General features: G+C 39.4%; 2 protein-coding genes across 2 annotated transcripts in view; one reads left to right on the forward strand and one right to left on the reverse strand.

The window, feature by feature from the left end:
• MTBP (MDM2 binding protein) overlaps positions 1–539 on the reverse strand; it is a 29610-nt gene extending 29071 nt beyond the window's left edge. Inside the window, exon 1 of the mRNA XM_074848927.1 lies at positions 372–539. Within this exon, the coding sequence (XP_074705028.1) occupies positions 372–453 (82 nt within the window). The 5' untranslated portion in view covers positions 454–539. The remainder of the gene's footprint in view (positions 1–371) is intronic.
• A 3-nt stretch (positions 540–542) lies between these two features.
• MRPL13 (mitochondrial ribosomal protein L13) overlaps positions 543–23664 on the forward strand; it is a 39428-nt gene continuing 16306 nt past the window's right edge. Inside the window, exons 1-6 of the mRNA XM_074848815.1 lie at positions 543–647; positions 1363–1486; positions 4922–5015; positions 6619–6679; positions 18407–18493; positions 18829–18950. Coding sequence (XP_074704916.1) covers positions 621–647; positions 1363–1486; positions 4922–5015; positions 6619–6679; positions 18407–18493; positions 18829–18950 — 515 coding nt within the window. The 5' untranslated portion in view covers positions 543–620. The remainder of the gene's footprint in view (positions 648–1362; positions 1487–4921; positions 5016–6618; positions 6680–18406; positions 18494–18828; positions 18951–23664) is intronic.

Consider the following 23664-nt stretch of genomic DNA (forward strand, 5'->3'; position numbering starts at 1 on the left):
GTCTTAAAAAAAAAAAAAAATCAACCTGTGAACTATAGATTTACAGGAGTTTAAAAGGACAAATTTTGTAAATTCTCGTTGAAGTAGTGCACATCTCAGGGACGCTTTACCGAGTTATATAGCAGTGTCGCAATAAAACAAAAAAGCCTGTAAGTTTCCGAAGGTTTAAATCATTAAAGACTTTTAGTCTGAAAAAAACCCCGAGGGATTTAACGAGGTAGGAATCTAGAAAAGCCCGCACGAGCGCAGATCCCAGACCAGCGACCATAAAGAAAAGCCCTCCGAGGGAAGCTCGGACGGGCCCGGCGGCAGGCGGCTCCCCACACGGCGCGGCCTCCAGCCTCCGCGGGCGCCTCCGGCCGCGGCGGTACCTGCTCCGCTCCCGGGGCCGCCCGCCGCAGCACCCTCGCCCCTGCGCTCCCCCCAGCTCAGGAACAGGACGTAGCGGTCCATGGCCGGGCGGGGACGGAGCCGGAGCTGGAGCCGCCGCCGCTCCGAACGGCCCGCGCTGCCGCCCTGGCACCGCCCCTCGCAGGGCAGCGCTTCCGCTTCCCGCCGGTGCGGCAGCCAGGAGGCTCCGCTTCTCTTCCCTTCCCCTCAGCTGCGCTGGGAGAGCGGCCATGGCCAGTTACACCAAAGCGGCCCAGGTGAGCGCGACCCGCTCCCCCTCAGGCTAGTCTGTGCCGGGGCAGCCGCTGCCTCCGGGGCAGGTCTCGCCCCGGCGGGACCCCGGCGGCCGCCATGGCGCAGAGAGCGGCCGTGAGGAGCGGGCGGGCGCCGGGGCGAAGGGGCAGTAGGCCCCCAGGAGAGGGCTGGGGCGGCGGGCGGCTTCCCCTCCCCTCCCCTCCCCTCGTCGCAGAGCCGCCGTGCGCGCCGGGGTTCGCCCTGAGGGGCCCGCTGGCGGGAACCGGCAGCCGTCAGTAGGTGCGGGAGTGCCTGTGAGGGCCAGGGCTGCCCGCTGAGGGCGGCTCAGGCCGTTCGTGTTCGTAGAAGTGCGTTTGGGGGAGTTTTCCCTTCACTGAGAGGGAAAGAGATGTTGGGTGTTAAACAGCCTACGGTGATTTTACAGTGCAGTTAGCAATAATGGAAGCTTGCAGCAAGAGGTCCTCATTTTTGAAACAAAACCCTCAGAGCTGTTAAACCTTTCAGTGTTGTTACAGCCACATACGTTGGAAGCACGTACGGCACTGGCTGTATCCCTGCGTTCTCCGTCCATTTAAACGTTATTTGGAGGAGGTGGTGTTAATATTTCTTATAGCATTTTGGAGTGTCAAAAAAGCATCGATCTCATTAGAGAAGCTAGATTTATGTATGGTAGTGTGGTTTTTTACTATGTTAAGGACTACCTCTCTTTCTCTTTAGCAATGGGCAACTTTTGCCAGAGCCTGGTATCTTCTCGACGCAAAGATGCAGCCACCAGGAAAGATAGCAGCTGCGACTGTAATCAGACTTGAAGGCAGGCATAAACCTATTTATCATGCACTAAGTGAGTATTGCAGTAGATAAAAGCAAATTTGCTTTCCTTCACTTGTATTTTTCTTGTAAGTTTTAAAATCAAGCCTGATACATGTTACATTTTTCAGTTGTTTGTAAATTATGTTTTCATTTTCCTTCTCATTCCTTCATACTCCTCTACAACCTTATGTCATTGTCTTTACCAATCCATATAAAGGTCATTATGAATTAATAATTTAAGTAGATGAATTACAGTATATTGTGGTTTCATTCTTTTAAAACCTTAACATGTGTTTTGATGCATTGATTTTAGATGCAAAGATTTAAATCACAGTGCACATAATGGAACACTGATGTGGTTCTTGATTAGATTTTCTGAATGCTACCTTTCAGTAGCTGCACAACACCATCGAGCCTTGGAGTGGTTCTTCATTCTGAGTAAGGTGCAGAGAAGCCCTGTCTTGATGAGGCAGTGGGCATAAACTGAAACAGGAGGTTCCCTCTGAACATCAGGAAATATTTTTTTTAGTGTGAGGGTGTCTGGAAGTGGTTGTCCAGGAGGTTGTGGAGTCTCCATCCTTGGAGATATTCAAACACTGGTCCTGCTTGAGCAGGGGGGTTGGACAACATGACCTCCAGAGGTCCCTTCCAACCTCAGACATTCTGTGATGATGAGGCTGAAACCTGTCCAGTTCTTAAATGGGAGGGAGATGTACTCATTGTTGAAAGATACCTTCTTGTTTAAATGAAAAAATAATTTTGCTTTTCTGCAAATTAGAAGATTCAGCAGTAAAGATGTGTCTGTGATCTTGTTCATTACTTGTAATACTGTAGTGCCTGTGTTGTAGTGATAAGCATTTTATAGATAATAAAAAGGTGGTCCCTCATACTGATGATACAGTGTTTTCTGTAGTACTCGTGCAAATTTTTCAAGAGACATTACTGAAACATAAAAGAGTTAAGCTTTGCTCATACATGTAGAGTGTACATACTAAAATTATGCTCCATCTGTTTTTCATAATAGAAGGTAGTATTTGTGGTGTTCGAAAGATATTTCAAATACTGAGTTTTGCTGTTGCAAATTATGTCCTATCCACAAGATGTCACTGGAGACGAAGGCTGTCTGGAACATAAAGCAGACACTGAGAGGAAATGTTTTTGGTTGTCCTGTGGGAAAGCTCTTTGATACTTTATGTCCATGAAGTTATAAAATCCTGGACAGTCATTTCAAGGATAACTTTATTTGTTCTAAAGTATTCCATAAATCGGTACCAAATGCATTACACCTGAGATTGACATTGATAGGTTACTACTACTGAGACATTTGATACTCTCTAAGAGAGCAAAGTATGCATGAACTTGTGGTTGCTGTACTTAACACTTCTTTTTTTTCTTTTTTTCTGAACTAACAAGAAATATTTTAGTGTCTGAGAGATAACAGTTCCTTAGACAGAAAGGCATTCTGGGGATTTTTGTTTTGTTTTTGATTTGGTATCCAGATGCCACTCCATAAAATCATTATTTATTTATTGTGTTGAAGAGTATCTGGAGCTGAATTTAAGCTGTGGTTAAGGAAGGGAAGAAATTTGATTTAATGCATATTACTCTCAGTTTTAAGGATAATCTTTCATTATTTTCCAGAGTCACATATTTTTAGATGCTGTCAGACCGTATGCCTTAAATAAAGGGATATAACCTTGTTCAGGAGGTTTGAATCTGGATTTTTAGGTTTATTCTGCACCTCACCTTTTCTCTACCTTCATCCTCTTGCATCCTGTATTTGTGAGCGGCTTCACAATACAGAACCAAAACCAGTGGGCCAGATTTTTAAAAAATTGGGAGATCTGGTTCTTTATGTTGTATTGTGAGCAGGTGTAGGTGAGCCATTCAGAGGGACCTTGACAGGCTTGGGAGGTGGGCCCGTGCAAACCTCATGAAGTTCAACAAGGCCAAGTGCAAGGGCCTGCACATGGATGGAGAAAATCCCAAGCATGAATGAAGGCTGGGCAATAAGTGGATTGAGAGCAGCCCTGCGGAGAAGGACTTGGGAGTAGTAGTGGATGGAAAACTGACTATGAGCCAGCAGTGTGAGCTCACAGCACAGAAAACCAATTGTGTCCTGGGCTGCATCAAAAGAAGTTTGGCCAGCAGGTCGAGGGAGGGGATTCTGCCCCTCAGTAGAGCAGAGTACTGCTCTTGTGAGCCCCCACCTGCAGTGTTGTGTCCAGCTCTGGGGCCCCCAGTATATGAGGGACATGGACCTGCTCAAGTGGGTCCAGAGGAGGCCACAAAGATGATCAGGAGGCTGGAGGACAGGCTGAGAGAGTTGGGGGTGTTCAGCCTGGAGAAGAGAAGGCTCCAGGGAGACCTTATAGCAGACTTCCAGTAATTAAAGGGATCTACAGGAAAGATGGGGAGGGACTCTTCAGTGGAAGGTATCCCAGCCCATGGCAGGAGGGTTGGAACTAGATGATCTTTAAGGTCCCTTCCAACCCAAACCATTCTGTGATTCTGTGACTTGTTGCCTACTCAAAAATGTTGTAATCAAATGAGCCTCTTCAAATACTTACATTGTTCTAATATGGTAATGCATATGAGAGTGAACTTTGGACAAATCATTTTCCAATTGAATGGGTGGTTATAGCTTATAAAGCTGATCAGGATGATTATTTCTGAAACTAAAAACTACATATTTTCATCATATTTTTTTAGATAGAATATTAGTAAAGAAGATCTATTAAAGTAACTGTTTCTGGCAAGCTATTGGTGATGGATTATAGACTTTGCATTTTGATGTGAAAGTTGCTGATATAACACTAAACATAAACATATCTGTGTGTGCGGTAGCATTCACTTCTGCTTGATAGATGATAATGTGTTTTTTTTTTTTCCCAACAGAGCTGTTTTAGGTTTTTTGTGGGGCTTTCCTCCCCCCACTCCACCCCCAGTCTCTTTGTTTCTTTTATATATTTAGCCCTAGATTGTAATTATTTAATAGAATTATTTTACTTATCCAAAATATTCAGTCCTCCAGTAAACACTGGTACTGTTTTATGAGAAAACTAAAACAAATATTTAAGATCACTGTTTAGAACTAGCCTTTTTTTTTATTCTGAGTTTTTTGAAATATAGGTGCATATGCAGCACAATGTGTTGAATAAAATAATACACTTCCCTGTAAGCCAGATTTCCAGATTTTAGCTGGATATTTGTAATGATTTAATTGTCTTGTCTGATGGTATTTTACCTGCTCACCTGCATTCTAACCTGACTACTAACAAAAATAGTAACTAATGTTGGTGTTTAAGTGCAGATTTGGATGGTGTGGCTCACAAAGCTCAGGTCTGTAAATTTGAGCTTTATGAAATGTGTATGTGCTACTATGTATCACACACTTTATAGTTGTTATTTTGGTTGATTACTCCTATGGTTCTCTTAATACTTTCCACTAATTTCTACCTTGTAGGTGACTGCGGAGATCATGTTGTCATAATAAATACAAGACATATTGCCTTCTCCGGAAACAAATGGGAACAGAAAGTATATTCATCACATACTGGGTAAGCTTTATAATAAGTATTCAAATGAGCTAGTGGTAAATTTAATGTCATTTTCTTAATAGTTAAAGTCTTCTTTAGCATATTAGTTCAAAAGGGAATTCCTGCTTAATGTTTTGTCTTCGTATGTGTTACCATGTTTAAAATGATGCAAACATTTTTCTTTTTTTTTCTTTCTATTTTTTTCCCTCGGTGTATGTCGTTAGGGAAATAATCTAACTCAAAAGTAGTCAGAGCATTTGAGTAACTTAACAGTTTTGGTGAGCCAGGTTGTTTTGTGTGAACCCATGAACCCAACAATCAGGACTATTCTATTTACTAAGCAGTAGAAGACATTTCTTTTGGCACTGCACATTTAAGGTATACACAGTTGCCAACTTCAATTATTTTATCCTACCAGTACCTGTTTACATAACAGTAAATATCAAGATTGATATATTACTGAATCAGAGGATGAATTAAAAAAAGAAATTGGAAAAACTAGTAAGAAATTAAATGCTCTCAAGATGTACTGATGTATACCATAGTGTACAATATATTATTCTGGCAGACATAACTTGTTTACAGATGGAAGTGCAATAATCAATTACAGATGGTATGGCAATGATCAGTTCAGTCAAATAAGAACAGTTGCTCTTATTTTATCCAATGACAACAGATAATAATCTCTAAGTGTCAAAATCTATCCAGTTGGGAGATGAATAAATCATACCGAGAAAGCTAATTTTGCTAGTGTTTCAGTCCTGAAAGCTCTTGTTCAGAGTTGATGGAAATTAATGTGCTTTTTTTTTTCTCCCCCACCCCTATGACTTCTTAAAAATTTTCACTAAAAACTTGTGGGTAAGCTAAAGCGCTTATGTAAGTACCTAAGTTGTTTTTGAGTAAGTGAAAGGAATTATATAATTAAAACAAATACTGCACTTACTGTGCAGCTCCCTAAGTGGACGTGTTTTAATGATGTTGGGCTTATTTTCTTTTCACTTAGGTTGATACCTAACAATGTGATTAAATCAAAATGAAATTCAGCTTTACCTGACATCCATGTAATTTCTTCCAATGCTGTATGATTAATTTAAAGTATATGCATGAATGTGAATTAGTGGAACTTCACCGTATCACATGAACTTTAAAAAGACAGATGCATTTCAGTAAAAGTAGATATGCAAAATCATGCTAAGATTTAATTAAAATAGTAAGAAAATACGAAATATTGTTCAAAATGGTTGCTTTGCATGTTAGCCACAGACTGGTTGTGTGTGTTGATCATCTTGAAAGATTTCCAGGTTTTTTATATCTTACTCCCATTGTATTCTGTAGCTGCGATGGTGTATTTAATAAACAGTTTTAAAAACATAGCTATCTGCTTGTGAAATACAAACTTTTTAATACTTAAGTGAATAAATAAGAAAGTACAAATGGCGTTAAACTGAGGTACTTGACAAGATAGAATCTTTCTAATAAAATACAGTTGTTGGCCTCATGAGAACAACTTCCTTTTTTGAAGGCTTATAATACCATTATACCGTTGTTCAGAACAGTAATATTTGTGTTAACATCATGCTTGTGCATATAGCCTTAAGCTTGTGTGTTTGTTCTGTTTTTCTAGCTATCCTGGTGGTTTCAAACAAGTGACAGCAACTCAGCTCCATTTGAAGGATCCAACTGCTGTAAGCGTTTCCCCTTCTTCTGTTTTGTTTGTAAAGCTGATTTGTTTTCATTTGATTAGTTTGCCTAAACAAAAGGGATCAGTTACCTGCATGTCTAAAGCTAGGTTACAAACATTCTGCTAAGGACGCTTAGAAGCTTGGCTTGTGACAGTGTTTTTGTAAACAGCATATTTTGAGGGTTAGATTGTAAGTTGTGCATTTTCAGGATTCTTCCATGCTGTCCAAGTGAGCAAATTAAGTTTGTTTGCTTCACTTATTTTTGACTGATGAACTTGCTTTTCATTTCAGGGGTCTGACATTTCTCATAAGTGAACTGCCCCAGTTAGACTTCACTAAATTGTACTCAGCTTAATGACCCTACTACTTTTTTAAGAGCCAGCAAAAATAATGTTAATCTTAAAAATGTTAGAAAGTACACCTGCCTCTTTCTCCCAGTAAAATTCAGCTACAGGTTTTGTTAAATTACTTACTTTTTAAAAAAAAAAAATTTCTGCAATGCTGTGTGTTCATGATCTGTGAAAGAATTGAAAATGGTGATTACATTACTAAATATCCATATTAGACTATTATTCATTTTGCTGAACATCAGTGTTGATGCATTTGTTACTGATTAAAAATATAGCGTGCTAGATAGGAACATTTTGGGATATTGACTTACACAGTTATGGAATTACTTTTACTAGGGTTTTGAATGGTCAGCATTGGAGGACTGAATTCTCTAAGTACTAGTGTTTCAGAACATGATATGGGGCCCACAGAGTTTAACAGATATCTGTGTTTATTTTTGACTTTGAAATGCTTTTGCTTAGGTCATCTTACATATAAAAATCTAAAAATGATGCTTCCTTTTCTTAGAGGAATTTTATCGCCTGCAAAATTCTTGGGTTTTGTCAATTTTTTTTTTTTTATCCACTATTTATAAACCCTGATTTGTCCTAAGATTCTCTTATACGAGATGTTGTACATGTACTCAATGAAAAAGCAGTTCACCGTATGAATTTGCTTGGTTTTTGTTTTTACTTTTGCAATTTCTTTCCTTATTTAAATTAAAATGAAATCACAATATTATTTTCTGTCCAGAATTTTTCAAAAGAACTTCAATGCTTTTGGGAACAGGCTCTAAGATAATTGTAATTCCTTTTGGAATTATTGGTAGTTCCATGTTGAAAATGGATCCTTCAGCCTTTTTCATTTGGGCTTCAGGCAGGTGCTGTGCACTGGGAGGCAGTATAACACAACTTGTTTGTTAGGGCCTGAGAATTGGACTACCTTCTGGCATTCATTCTGAAATACCTCTTTTCTTGCCAGACTCATAGATGAATTTCTGTCCAAACAGAGGAGGATTAAATACATTGCCAGTTACTAAAGCATTTTGGACAGAGGCTCAGCAAATGGTGATGTGGCTCAAGGCTTGGTCTAATTTAGCAATAAAAGGGGTTTTTAAACAGAATTGTGAAGAGCCCTCAGCAATAAACTCCTTAATTCTGTTGAAGATGAAGCATTCAGATATCCCTCTTCTAAAGTTATCTCATATGTATTTTTGTCATAACTAAGAGTAGTGGATGGTAATTTGGCATGATATATTCTGTATGTGTAACTGTTACAGGTTTTGAATTGCAAGTGATTTGATGTTTAGAAACGTTTATTTGCTAGTTGAATTGTTTTGGTGTGAAATACATTGGGGTATGATAAAGATGGAAATTATGATGGTGTTTTATTAACATAGTTTATTTTAAGAACTAGCTGTTAAAACCTGAAAGAGCATTACTGTAAAGAGATCTTCAAAATAGGGTCATTACACAGTTATTGTGGAAGCTTATAAATTGCTTTATTTCACTTCTTTGAATTAAAGAGACCTTTTCTCTTTTAATCATGTTAAATTCAATTCCTGTGAAGCCAGTGGAATTAGGTAGGTTGGAGGAAGCAGACTATCTTTTTGTGGAATCAAAGTCTTCATTCTGTAAAGTGTTGTTTTCATCCTGGAGGCTGCTGCTTTTTCTCTGCCCTTGGTGCTATTGTCTCCTGCTAGCTCAACCTGGTAGTGTTTCATTAGATGAGTCAACGTTATTTTTGGAAATAGTGCTGTTACAGAAATTAAGGCATTAAAGTAATGGAAGAGAGACTACTTCCAAGGAAAAGGATGTTGACATAACACCTTGTAAACTTGTGTGGTGTTACACTGATTTTGCAATGGCTGTGACTATTTTCGGTTTATGTAAAAAATAGATTAAAGCATGTGAGATTCCATGAGTGTGTTTATATAGTAGGACTCCAATACTGCTTAGCACTGTCTAAATTCAAACATACAAATCCCCAGGATAAATATTTTTCCATTACAGTTTTGTTTAAACATAGTTTCTAGTATACATAGAGACTGGCTTTAGGGAAATCTGGTACACAGCTAATAGCTAATTAAAAAGGTTATAATGAGTAACTTGATGCAAAAGGTATAGTTTATGTTTACATGGGGGGATGAAAGTCCTTAGTTCTAGTCAGAATTTAGATGTTTACTGCAGTATGGTTAGACAATCATCCTCGATTGTTTCTTGTTTCTTCATAAGTTACCAAGATAGGGATGGATGATGATCTGATACTCTCACAGAGGTTGACATCATTGTAGCTATCTTACTAACTTTGGACCTTTATATCCCTTACAGGTATAGTTAGTGCTTCAGAAGCATTTGTGCTGAATTTTGAGTGTGCACGTGCATTTTTTCATAGGATGATTCAGGCTGGAGGGAACCTCAGAAGATCGCTAGTCCAACCTCCTACTCAAAGCAGTGTCAGCTATGAGGTCAGATAAGGCTGCTGGGGGCTTATCCAGGCAGGTCTTGAAAGAATCCCATGACAATCATTTCCAATCCTTGACTTTTCTTCTTAGTTGAAAAGAATAAAAACACCCCATCTGTGCCTATTATAAGTGTTTAAGCTCAGATGTATAATTTTGTGCCTGAGATTGACAAAATATTACTATTTTTTTCTACTTCTCAGTATCTTTTATGTTAATAAGGGGCAGTGAATACAAAAAGACATCTGCATAGCTGATGTTTTGTGTAAAGTTAAAGTTTCATGTTTGTTGTGCCAAGTTTTTCAGCACTTAGGAAAAATTTGTTTATATGGAAGGGTAAAAATTACAGTGTGTTGCCAAAAAGATACCAAAAGTAAATAGCCTAGCACATTTTTACCTTTAGCACCTTTGAGTTCCTTTGGGAGGCGTGGGGAGGGGAGTGTCTGTGAATCTGTTTAAAATTTCTGGAATTCTCAGTTGTCTGCTCTTGTGGAGAATAGCAAAGAATAGCTCTCGTCTGTTGGACTTGGCCAGGCTACTTTAGAAAGTGCTTATTGAAGAAAAAAAATAGCTTCTTCGCATTTCAACCTTTTCTTTCTCTGACTTAGATTTAGTGTAAATTCTTGGACCACCCATAGGTGAGAATATTAAATGTGGTCTTTAGGTGCAGCATAACAGCTTGTTGCTGTAGTTCAAAACAGCCTCTCTGTTCTTCAGGTTAATATAATACTAACGTTCTGGATAGTATTACTACTCCTTTAAGATATATATCAGTGAACAACATTAATTTCCAGTGTAGGTTGCTAAGAAAAATCTGTTTGAAAGGTTTGGGGTGTTTTCTTTGACAATACAGTCTTTTGAAAATAAAGGAAACAGGTAAACCTTTTTATTTGAGGTGCAGGTGTTTGGAATGCATAGAAGTTTGGGGTTTTCTTGTTTGTTTTTAGCAAAATTTGCAGTTTTGTTTCATTGGAAAAATGCTGATAGGCATGAGACCAACACTTTCAAAATTAGGCCTCAAAGTACTTAATATGGAAAGACTAAAAGACGTACTTTATAAATCTTACAGATTTGAGAGGGAGCAAAGATTACTTGGAAAAAAACTTTCTGGAAAAGTATTACGGATTTTAATTAAAATGTCTGCAAAATATGCTGACAGATGTAATCTGTAGAACCAGGTAGTAATCCTGTCAGGACAAAGTTTTCGATGAATTTTTATTCTATTTCTATTTTTAAAAATAAGCAAAACTTGGCTTGCCTTTTTTTTTTTGGCTGCATCAGAAACTTCCCCCCCCAAAAAAAGAAAAAGAAGAAATCATGTTTGGCTAATACCAAATGCTCAGTGAGAGGATTGACCTTTGCAGTATTCAGAGGCTGTATTGCCTCTGACAAAGAAATAATGGGCAATAATTGTTCAGAATGAATGTTACCTGCTAGGGAAGATTATTAAGCGAGGCAGGGTAGCTCTATGGAAATATGCTGTGAGGAAGCCTCCGGGGGTGTCAGGGTTCTCGTTTGTTCAGCTGCTGGCACTGATACGAAGGGGCTTAAAATGTTCTAATTCTCCTTTTGAATGTGCTTTAGCAACCGCTTGCGCGTATGGACTTGCCATTATATCTGCATAATAATGATCTTTTGAAGAAAAGCATGGACAGAAAACATGGTTAAAGCTTGCTGTTGGTATTTGAAAGCCTATTTTCTTTGCATCAGTAAGGGATAGTTGATATAATAATATGTGCATGCTAAAAGTTGGTTACCGAGATACCAGATATAATAGCGTTTTCTTTTATTACTATGAAGTAATGTTTGTTGATTAAGTAGAGCAAAACTTCAAAGTCTGGATTAGTAGGCACCCAGAAGTTAGTATGGCATGGAGAGGAGAATATTGTTATGGAACCTGCTATCTTAATATCTCTAGGTGCTCTAAATAGTCATAGAGCTGGCTTGGTATTTTGCTTCGTAGTAGACAAAAATAAATACTTCCCTGTTTAAAAAAACCTTAATCCATGTCTTATTTGAATTTGCAAAGCACTGATATTAATTTAAAGAACACAGACATCCTTGTCTCTAAATTGGAGAGACATGGATCTGATGGATGAACCACTCGGTGGATAAGGAATTGGCTGGATGGTGACACTTCAAGAGTTGCGGTCGACAGCTCCATGTCCAAGTGGAGGGGGGTGACCAGTGGCGTTCCTCAGGGGTCGGTGTTGGGGCCAGTGCTGTTTAACATCTTTGCTGGTGACATGGACAGTGGGATTGAGTGCACCCTCAGCAAGTTTGTGGACAGCACCACGCTGAGTGGTGCAGTTGATTCACTAGAGGGAAGGGATGTGCCATCCAGAGGGACCTGGACAGGCTTGAGGAGTGGACCCATGCAAACCTCATGAAGTTCAACCAGGCCAAGTGCAAGCTCCTGCATATGGGTCAGGGCAATCCCAAGCAGCTACAGGCTGGGTGATGAGTGGATTGAGAGCAGCCCTGTAGAGAAGGACTTGGGGGTATTAGTGGATGGAAAACTGACTATGAGCCAGCAATGTGTGCTCACAGCCCAGAAAGCCAACCATTATCCTGGGCTGCATCAAGAGCAGAGTGACCAGTAGGTTGAGGAGGTGATTCTGCCCCTCCACTCCGCTCTCATGAGACCCCACCTGCAGTGCTGTGTCCAGCTCTGGGGTCCCCAACATAAGGACATGGATCTGCTCGAGTGGGTCCAGAGGAGACCACAAAGATGATCTGGAGCACTTCCTTATGAGGAGAGGCTGAGAGAGTTGGAGTTGTTCAGCCTGGAGAAGAGAAGGCTCCAGGGAGACTTTATAGGGGCCTTCCAGTGCTTCAAGGGAGTCTTCAGGAAAGCTGGGGAGGGACTCTTTATTAGGCAGTGTACTGATAGGATGAGGGGTGATGGTTTTAAACTGAAAGAGGGCAGACTTAGATTACATATTAGGAAGAAATTCTTTACTGTGAGGGTGGTGAGACACTGGAACAGGTTGCCCAGAGAAGTTGTGGCTGCCCCCTCCCTAGAAGTGTTCAAGGCCAGGTTGGATGGGGCTTTGAGCAACCTGGTCTAGTGGAAGGTGTCCCTGCTCATGGCAGGGGGATTAGAACTAGATGGTCTTTAAGGTCCCTTCGAACTCAAACCATTCTATGATTCTATCATGATTAGAATTCTGTTTTTAAGTGCTGAACAGTAGTGGAAAACAAAATAGCATGCGATGAAAGTTTGTCTGTGAACAAATGATTCCTATGGCAGTATTAAGTACATTAATTTTTGCTCTACTACTCATATAACTGCCAGAGGTAGAAAGGTGAAGTTCTTGGAATGCTTTTATAACACATGTGGTGAAAAGAACAGTATCGTATATGGAACAGAAAACCGAGAACTGGTAAAAGGAAGATGTAGTGTCAAGCTGTACCTCCAAGTGAGTGGTCTGTCTCCTGAAATTCTTCTATTTTTTCTTTAAATATGCCCTGTAATTAATCCCTCTGTTTTTTCTGGAGCGCTGTGTCCTTCCCATGTCCTAGAGTTGCTTCCCGGTGATTATTGGACTTAATTCAGCTCTTAGGGTAGGCTTTCTCTGGAAATTTGGCCTATTATTTTGTGCTTCTTTGTGCAGGAGTGGTATTGCTCTGTTGATTTCCTTCTTTAAAGTATGTTTTATCTGGCAAAGAATCTTGGTCTCCATCAAGCATAGTCTGCAACTTGCATGCAAGCCAAAGCCTGTCACAAAAATTGGAACTTTTCAAGCGTCACACAATATTTCAGATAAATACGTTTTTTTAATTTGTTGATACTCATAAGATGTTAGAGTGTGTATTAAGGGTCTGAAAGTGCAAGGCTAGAGCCGCATTCAGATTCTTTTCCTCTTGTATTAGCCTTTTAAATTGAAAACTAAAAGAGTAATGTCATATAATTGTGTGATTAAGAGCATGTCTTATGCTGTGAGTATGTAAATTAGCCAACTTGGAAAAAACATACTGCAGTACTCAAGACAATCATAACTACAGCCAATAGGAATTTTGTCATTCAAAAGAATCTGGGGCAGACGGCATTACAGAACTTTAAAAATCCCCAAATATTAATGCTCTGATGGCTGTTAAGGAGTTACACATCTGATGGCAGATGTGTGTGAGTGAGTATGAGGACATGGAATTTCACAGGTTCCTAGTACTAGAGATAAAGGACTGGGGAGAGAAGGCAGTGGGAATCTGTAAATAACTGAACAAACGGTTAAAATATACTAATTAAACTGAGATCAAGGTTGCAATGGGACGGTAGACAGCTTTGCCAATTTGAAATCAAACTGAAATCTACGTCTCATGTAAAATTAAACTCTTGTTATTTTAATAGTTCAAGATAAACATAATCACATAGAAAACATAGTAAGAATTGTCTTTTATTAGAAGTGTATTACAAACATATAGAAGGATTTTTATTCCTTAAAGAAACAGTGTGTTCTACTGTGTGTTTTCAGGGAGCATTGAATCTGCGTTTGGGTTTTGCGTGAGCTTAGCAACAGACTTTTTCTTGCAGTTGCATAGCTTTTTATTTAGGGTTGGTGTAATTTTAGTAAAATGTGAACACGTTCAGGTTAACAGGAGAGTCCTTAACATCCTGTAAATATTGCTGGTTGAATCTACCTTTTCTGTTACGCAACCTTACTAAAGTTGCAAAAGCAGTCCTTACAGCTTCAGTTAAGCCTGTATTTCACGAAATTCTTTGAAATGTCGTCACCAGGTAGAGTGGGGTCCTGGTTGTAAGCAGAATTTTGGGCAAGAACTGGGTGTAGGTGTGGTCTTTGCAGGAGCTGGATATGGGTTTGCTTTGGCTTGTAGGAAAATCTTTGAGGCAGAAGTTAGGAAGCTAAATATTATCCAGTACTACCTTCTCTGTCCTAGCTCCCTGTGTGGCCCTCTGTTCTACAGCTGGACTAACTACCTTGAAGTTAATCAATAATAAGTACAGAGCCTTGCTTAGTAAAAGTTTATCACCACCTCACCCCTCCTTCTTTCTTTTTTTAATTTATTTTCTTCTTGACCAAGGTGAGCTTGAGGGGTGGATGATATAAATCTCTCTTTGACCTATTCCAGCAAGGAAATAATGATCTGCTGCAGAAGCCAAGGGTTTGTTCCCTCTTTGCCCCTACTGTGAGTTACTGGGGCAGGGAACAGACATGCCCAAACTCAAGGTTATTGTTCCTCTCTGTTGTTCTCCGCATGGGTGTAACGTATAGATGGCAATACTTTCAGGTGGCTCAGACATTATGACTCTATGATAACCACAAAAAAATGCAATTAAAGCTGTTTGAAGTGTCTAGTTAGTGAGTTACAAGTTCTTTTGAGAGTTCATTCAGTTTCATTGGATCTCCAGAATGGGAGAGACTGTAACAGTGAAATCCAATTTACTGCTCCAAATCAGGCAAGGATTTAATATCTTCATTAGTGACATGGACAGTAGGATAGAGTGCACCCTCAGTAAGTCTGTGTACAACACCAAGCTGAGTGGTGCAGTTGATTCACTAGACGGAAGAGATGTGGGACCTGGACAGGCTTGAGAAGTGAGCCCATGCAAACCTCATGAAGTTCAGCAAGGCCAAGTGCAAGGTCCTGCATATGGGTCAGGGCAATCCCCAGTATCAGTACAGGCTGAGGGATGAAGGGATTGAGAGCAGCCTTGTGAAAAAGGGCTTACAGATACTGGTGGGTAAAAAATTGGACATAAGTCAGCAATGTGCGCTCGCAGCCCAGAAAACTGGCAGTGTCCTGGGCTGCATCAAGAGCAGTGTGACCAGCAAGCCGAGGGAGGGGATTCTGCCCCTCTGCTCTGGTGAGACTCCACCTGCAGTGCTGTGTTCAGCTCTGGAGTCCTCAGCACAGGAAAGCCATGGACCTGTTGGGGCAGCCCAAGAGGAGGGCCGTGAAGATGGTCAGAGGGGTGGAGCACCTCTTTTGTGAAGAAAGGCTGAGAGAGTTGGAGTTATTCAGCCTGAAGAAGAGAAAACTCTGGGGAGACCTTATTGTGGCCTTTCAATACTTAAAGGGGGTTTATAAGAAAGATGGAGAATGACTTTTTATCAAGTCCTGTAGTGACAGAACAAGGGGCAATGGTTTTAAACTGAAAGAGAGTAGGGTCAGATTGGACATGAGGAAGGATTTTTTTACAATGAGGGTGGTGAGTCACTGGAATAGGTGGCCCAGAGAAGCTCTGGTTGCCCCCTCCCTGGAAATGTTCAAGATCAGGTTGGACAGGGCTTTGAGCAACCTGGTCTAGTGGAAGGTGTCCCTGCCCATGGCAGGGGGGTTGGAACTAGATGATCTTTACCTCTTCCAACCCAAAACAGTCTATGATTCTGTGATCTGCCTGTCAGTGAAAAATGGTTTGTGCTTCATGTGAGGATGATTTTTCTATTGCAGATCTTGCAGTAATGCACTTCCTGCATGTGTGAGAGGGCACAGAAAGCCAAACAAGTTCTTGAACAGCATACAGATTGGCAGATGTGCCAAACCATACCTTGGATTATGTTTATTGCACTTAGCATATTTATCTGTAGAAACTCTTACTGAATGTATAATTATCCATTATCATTCATTATCCATTATCATCTCCTAGTCCTGCTTTCATCTTAGTCTGTCATCCCCTGAGGTTGTCTGCAGTGACTGTACACAACATTGAAAGTACTTCTTCACTGTTTAATGTGAGCATATAAATCAGTTGTTCTTTTCCAGTGTGACTTTTCAATAAGCACATTTTTACAACTGAACTGTTCTCTTTGTAATGTGGCTAAAAAAATTGAGTCAGATTCACCATGCAGAAGTATCTACAACCAGAATAGACCAGCTGTTCCTCTAGCTCACTGGTTTGTTTCAACAGGTGTCTGTGCCACATGCTGCAGAGGAAGACAAAAATCAGACACAAACATCTGTTGTTTGAAGAAGTGAAATATTTAACAGTGTTCATTAAATATTTTAAAGACTCTTTTTATTGGACTGAAATCATTAAATAACTAGCTCTGTAGTTCATAGGTCATATGTTAGACTGTGTATGTACAGTTTATTAATCTAAGGAATTAACACTGGTTCTGTCACAACCTGAAGTTAAAAGTAATTTTTAGATAAACAAAAAAATCCCCACAATTACGCAGTATGTTGTGAAGTCTCTGGATCCATTGCTTTAGATCTGATATATTTTGATCTTTCATTGGCTGTAAGGGAAAATATTGTGTAGGAAGGAGACTAAGTGTACAAAATTAAAATTACTGATGGTAAAAGGACTTTTCACATGAGCTGTTGTTAATATCCATGTGTTTTCTTACGTTGTTACGGTCTCACTTGATTTTTCCATATTCCATGAAGTAAAGCAGTGAAGGTTTGTTTTCTGTCTTTATCTTGCCTTTGTCTAAGCACATGATATACTGACCTAAATAAACTGTAGTTTGCTGTACAAGCATGAATAATTTTTCTCCCTAAAAGCATGAGTTTTCATCTTTGTTTTTTAATAGTTGCTTATTAATTTTTATTAGAGAAAATATCAAGACTATAGATTACTCTGCACAACCTGATGTATTTCTTCTGTTGTCTCGATTTTTTTTATATTGTCCACAGATCTGTGGTACTAGCTGCATAACATCTGAAAATCTTCATGATGTTGAGGCTTCTGTAATGCCTTCAGAATTTCTCAAGACATATAGTATATGCTTATGAGGATCCTAAGACAATGCTACTGTCTTATTACATGCAAAATGAAAATAATGCTGGTGCCAAACTATCTTGAGTGTTTACTAACTTCAGAATTCAAGTAGAAATGCCTGCAAGTTTAAGAACCTGCACTTCTCATTAATTTCACTTGCAACAATTAATCATTCTATCTTAACTGCGTGGTTCCAGCTGGGAACTCAGTGATTGTCTCTAAAATTTTGATTAACTGCCTTTAATTTTATAAAAAGAAGTGACTTTGCTTAGTACACTTTTCAAAATATCCAGAGGCCTGGGATATTTGTTTGGGCTTAGTGCACTGCATTTCAGCCTGGCTTACTGACTTCAGTTTAACATTGCACTAACCATGCCTGGGTAGTTTCTCATTTGGAGCTAGTTTATGTTTGGGTGGCTTGGACCACAGGCAGAGTGGGTTTCCTTCTACTTACACAATTGCACATAGGCCTACCCCTGAATGCTTTGATGTCCTTTATAAAACCCTTTTTGTCTACTACAGTTGCCTGCCTTGTTTTACATTTACAAATGTTCCCCCCCTGGGTGAAGTCCATAACAATGTGTTTTGTTTTTAAATTGTGGGCATCTATACTAGAGTCTAAGAGAAATCCTGCTGAATTTTGTAACTATTCAACAAGCATCATCTAGTGTAGATGTACAAATTCTGTCAGTTCCTGACACTCAGAAGTGAGATTGTACATCTGGAATTAACAGCAAGGAAAGAAGTTATACATATGTATAGTATGTTCATGATGCAGTGTCCTGGTATGTCAGCTTTGCTTAAGATACAATGCATTAATTATATAGAAGTTTCAAATACAGCAAATCACAGTGTTAAACTAGATGCTGGCAACACTTGGTAAATTTGTTAGAGCCTAATTTTTTTCCTCAATAACAGGTGTATATAAATGCGCAATATGATACGAGTTACCGTAAGCTTCTCGATTCTTTTCAGAGTTGAATGATCATATGCAATCATCCACAATGCTAAATATCGCTCTTAACTTTCTAAGCCGAAATTTTCTATACAGCTGTTATAGTAAGTGTTTCTTCTTCCAAAACAGTAAGTCTAGAGCACCTTCTAAATGCGGTGCCAGAGTTCTTTAGCATGGAAGAAGTTGACTGAAAAGAGGTTCAGTGGCTAATGGAATGTACAGAGGGAAACACAGCTTACTTTTTTCATGTTATTTGTAGCCCATCTGACTATTTATTGCTATGTTATCTTTCCTTAGATTGTTAAACTGACTATTTATAGAATGCTTCCAAAAAACCTTCAGAGAAGAACTATGATGCAGAGGCTGCACCTGTTCCCAGAAGATGTGAGTAGTTATGCAGTTACATTTTCATTCCTGTGTGATTTGGAGGTGAAGAGGGAGTATTAGAAATAATGACGTGCTTGTCATAAGAAGATAAATTAAGAAAAATCAAGCTGCTTTTTATTTATGTATCTAAATATAGTTGAAATGTTGATGCTTTTTTCTTTATTATTTCACAAAATTGTGAGATAGAAGACATGGGTGAGGTCTTCTGTATTTAGATCAAACACTTAACATGAAGAATGCAGTACTGTTGACAAATTTTGGTCTGAATTTGTGGGGGAATGGTCTTGTTTTTTAAACAATCAGATAGCTAAGACTGTTCTCACCTGCCTCAGGTTATTCCAGAAGATATACAGAAGAATCTTCTACAAGAGATTCCTCAGCCACGTGCAGTCCCCAAGAGGTTAGATGAATATACACCAGAAGAAATTGCTGCCTTTCCGAAGGTTTGGACTCCGTAAGTATCTTTGATTTTTTTAAGAGGACACTTTGATTTAATACGTACTATATAGGCTCTCACATTACAGTAAGGAAATAAAAAGAATTATTTTTCTCTTTATTTCATCTGGTTTTGGAGATAGGAGATCACTAAAGCAAAGAACAGTCATACTAGAAGGGAGTGGTTGCTAAATTTTTTTTATTTCTGGCCTTTCTTTTAATGAGAAAAGCTTTATTTAAAATCATATTTTCAATTCTTTACTTCATCAAAATGAGTTGGGTAAAAGTTGAGTAAAAAACTTCTGAGTTGTGTGTGCTCTATAGTATGTAACGGTTAGCCACAGTGAAAGGAAACACCCTGTGGCTTTGGGAGGGAATGATTCATTGAGGGGGGAACCCTTCAGATTTTCTCCAGAGGAAGGGAAAGAATTCTGCTAAATTAGACCTTGGAGAATAGATCTTTGACAGGGAACATACCATGTGTTTATTTTGATAAATAGCTTCTTTTTCATGCACAAAATCAGTTCCACAATAATTGTGTGGTATATGAATGAGTATTTGTTGTTTGCTTTATACCACCACATGCACTGAGTTAACCTGCTAGTGAAAATAATGTGTTACATTTGGGTCATTTTCTGATTAGTACCAGTATAACTTTTCTTGTGTCTATTTTGAGAATCCTATTTAGGCTCAGGATCCCATTAAAGTAATCAACAGAGAAATTAATTTTGAAAGATGGCCCCTTTCCTGACTGTTCTAGAAATTCAAGAAGTGTAACACGTAGGGAAGTGGGGAAGATGTAAATAAACTAACACCAGGACCAACTTGATGATCTATCTCCAGTTAGATTACTGGTATTTCTATTTCAATAGTTTTTAAAAGGTTATGCTTTTCTTTGTCCTGTAAAACTGTGTTGCTGTGTACTTACTCATACACTAATCCTAGAAAATAGACCTGATAGGAGTCTCAAATGGTATGTCATCCCATTGAGTAGTTCCACTGAACCAGATGTTAGGTGCATGGGGACAGAGATCAGTTGTTGAAATGGTAGTAGCAGCTTATTTCTCATGAGTCTGCTTAAGACTCTTGACAGCAGAATGATCACAGAACAGTTGAGGTTGGAAGGGACTTCTGGAGGTCATCTGGTCCAACATTCCTGTTCAGGCAGGGCCACCTGTTGCCCAGGATCATGTCCAGACAGCTTTTGAATATCTCCAAGGATTGAGACTCCACAACATTTCTGGGCAACCTGCTCCAGTGCTCAGTCACCCTCACAGTAAAAAAGTGTTTCCTGATGTTCAGATGGAACTTCCTGAGTTTCACTTAGTCATGTTCAAGTCATAATTTTACAGGAGGATTTAATTGGTTCAGTGTAGATTTTCATGTCCACTGGATTGTAGAACACTATTAGAGAATGATCTGCAGCAGCTCTGTGGTTTAGATTTGTAGCTAGTAGTGACTGCATAGTAGCAAGCCTTGTACAGTAGAAGAAATCGTTGTACAATAGCAAAACCAGTAACCTTTCAAACAAAGGAAGCCTTTAAAGACAAAGAGAGGGGGTGTGTTAAGTAGGAAGGTAAAGTTAATCTGGAGGAACAAAACAAAATTTGAATTAATGAAGAGAAGGGGAAATTCAGGTAAGAATAATAGTCTTAAATGGTCTATCAGTAAAAACAGAAAGCAAATAACTTTTAGTGCATGGTCAAAACTGTTGGTATACATTTAAAAGGGGCGTGGTGCTTTTTGCCTGCTAAAATTAATATTAAAGGAGGGGTTTGTGTGTTGGTTTTTTTTTTAAAGGAAATTAAGCATTTTAAATTACAGCATGTATTTTCTCTGCGTTATAAGGGACGTGCAAACAAGAGCATTTACCCTTCATAGGCAGCAGAGATATGTGGAGAAGAGATGTAACTCTTCCAGAAGAAAAGTGGTAATAGGATAATGTAAATGAACACTTGAGAAGGACCTTCTCGCAGTTCAAAGTCAGAGTGCGCTCATAATTCCTTTTATGGGCCAGCAGCTCTCACTTCTTAAGCCAGATGTATACAATTAAGAAATCCCAGGAATTTCTGTAGGACAAATGTCTGTATCCGTTTTGCACGTATTTATAGGATTTGTATTCCTTTGGGGGGAAAACTGAGTAATGGTCCATTGTTCTGTCACATGTTTAACAGAAACCAAAATATTTTTTTAGTGAAACTTCTTAATGTTAGTGAGCTTTTGCTTGCAAATCCTAGTAATAACAGGAGAAAGTTAGTCTGTGTCATTTATCTAGCCCTAAGTCAAGTGAAGAAGCCTGCATAGAACTCTGTATTTATGTATGTGTATTTGTGCTTGCACATCCACACACATAGTAGTTGTACACAGTTGCACTGATTTGTCATGTCAGAGACAGGATGAGCCGTTTCATTTGTGGAGTATTTTTCCTCTGCTTTTAGTGATTGAATTTGATGAAGCATTTGATGTCATAAGGGTTGATGACTACTGAAGTTGCACACCATTTTGCTTTTGGTTTTTTGGGTGCTTTCCCTGTCTTGCAGTTAACGTGTAGGAAAAAGCAAAGTGTTTGGCCATCAGTGGCTATTAAATATGGGTCTCCAGATGTGGCTCGTGACTCAGGAAGTTGTAAATATTGCCGTATATTTGCCTTGTGTCTTTTAACTTTTTCTCTGTGCATGTACCACTGATGTGACCTTGAAGGGCAGATCTTGTATGTGTATAGTAAATAAACGAGCAGTTGCTAAACAGCTTATTTTATGATAAAATTTGAAATGTATTGAATTCCTAGAGCTGGGCTTCTTTTAAGTACCAGAGTTGAAGAGCTGTGGGAATAAAGCAAGTAGAGTATGATCTGGAGTCTTCCAGATGATCAGTACCAACTTGTGCTCTTCTGCTCATTTTCAGTATGTAGAATTTAATGTGTTTTTTGGTAGGACAAATTAAACTTCGGCCGAATGGTGTGTGGAAGACACCTAAAAAAGTATGTTCTGCACACAAAAACAAGCATGTTTGTTTATGTATCAGTATTTAGTCACTCCTTTGTGATAGTGCTTGCTTAATATGGGTTGACTTAGGTCTTCATTCTAAAATAGGGGAAGGGCATTGACAGCATAAAAAGAAGAGCATTTTGAAAATTACTTACGTTTTTGTCGTATTTCTGTGTTCTCATGAATCTGGCTAATACTGTCAAAAGCTTATTAAAAAATCAGTTGTACTTAGGCTCCTGATCCTAGATGATACTAAAATAAACCCGGTGCGTCAGTTCTGTGTAATCTGAGGTCCCTCAGATTACAGTCTCCGTTGAAATGAAACAAAGTCCAGTAATGCTTTAAGCCTTCTTCAGGGTGGAAATAAGTAGGCTGATACTGACTTTTTCTAATCTATATCAGTTATACACATTGCTGTGTTTGTTTTTATCTTCACTGCTGGGTGGAGTTGAAAATGCTGAGATCTCTTGGTTCCTATGAGAATTCCCCTGCACCAATGACCAGAATTTTACAGTGCATTAGAATAAAGCTGATAAGCCTCTTGTGCTGTGTGGTATGTTATACTCTCATATAACTGTCTTTAGTACTAATAGAAATAAAGATTCTTACATGATAATTTAGTGCTGAATTGGAATCCGGCGGTTAGCTTTAACTAACTTAATTGGGAGTGTCCCTTTTGTTCCCTTTTGCCAGAGGAGACCGTGGTACGCTGCCAGAGCTTTTGACATGCTTTTCTTTGTCCCCACGCACTGCCACAGTCTTGCCTGAGTTCATCTCCTCAGCACTGGGCCACCTTAACTGTGTTGACATGCAGGTGTGCGTGGCAGAGGACAAGTAAACTTGATGCCATCTAATTTAGTCACTGCTATCAAACTAAGTTTCCTAATAACTTCATGTCAGCATTGAGAAGACTGCTTGAGCATGTTGATCCTTGGGGAAAAGGATCTTATCTGCAGGTGAGAACACTATTTTGAAGCTAGATTTGAAGCTAGAATTTCCTCCCAGAAATTTCTCAGAACCATTCCCTCTGGAGGAATTCAAAGTACAGGAAAATATATGCATTCCCTTTTTATATTTCTCTCCTTCACAGTCTCATCCTGATCAATTTTCGACAAATGCTGTCTGTATACAACCTTTTTACTCCATGGTAGTTACAGAGGTTGCAGAGTGCTGCTGCCTTAGAAGCCCTGCAGCTGAAGCAGATTTTGAGGCTTTCAAATGAGAGTATCATAGTGCTTCTCCTATGAGAGGGGTGGGTAATTCAAGTGGGTATTCTGGTGAGAAGAACCAGGGGAATAGCTGGACCTGAGAGGAATGGAATAGAGGGTCTGTAATGAGTGTGAGAAAATGCTAGAGAGGAGTGGAGTTAGTGGGTTCTGGGTAGGGTAGTGAGAAACAAAGGGGAGTTTGGGAGAACTTTAACATTCTGTGTGGAGAGACTGGCCCAGAGGTTTCCCTTCAGTCAGCTACTCTAGCTAGAGCCACTTTTAAAGGCAGGAGGACATACCTAATGCTGCTACCATACCTTTGCTGTGTTAGATTTTAGTCCTACCTTCTTTTCCGCTCTCAGGAACTAGTAAGTCCTAGCAGAGGGATCAAGAATGAAGGTGGTTATCTACCATCTCTCCACTAGCCGCAGGGCTCATTGCTGTAGTCGCTGTTGTAATTTCAGCTTCTTGTCCTGGCCTGCAACCAGACCATTGTGGATGTCAGATAAGTTTCAATTTAACCTTCAGCTCACTTCTT

This window comes from Strix aluco, chromosome 1 (genome assembly GCF_031877795.1).
Source record: "Strix aluco isolate bStrAlu1 chromosome 1, bStrAlu1.hap1, whole genome shotgun sequence".
NCBI lineage: Eukaryota > Metazoa > Chordata > Aves > Strigiformes > Strigidae > Strix > Strix aluco.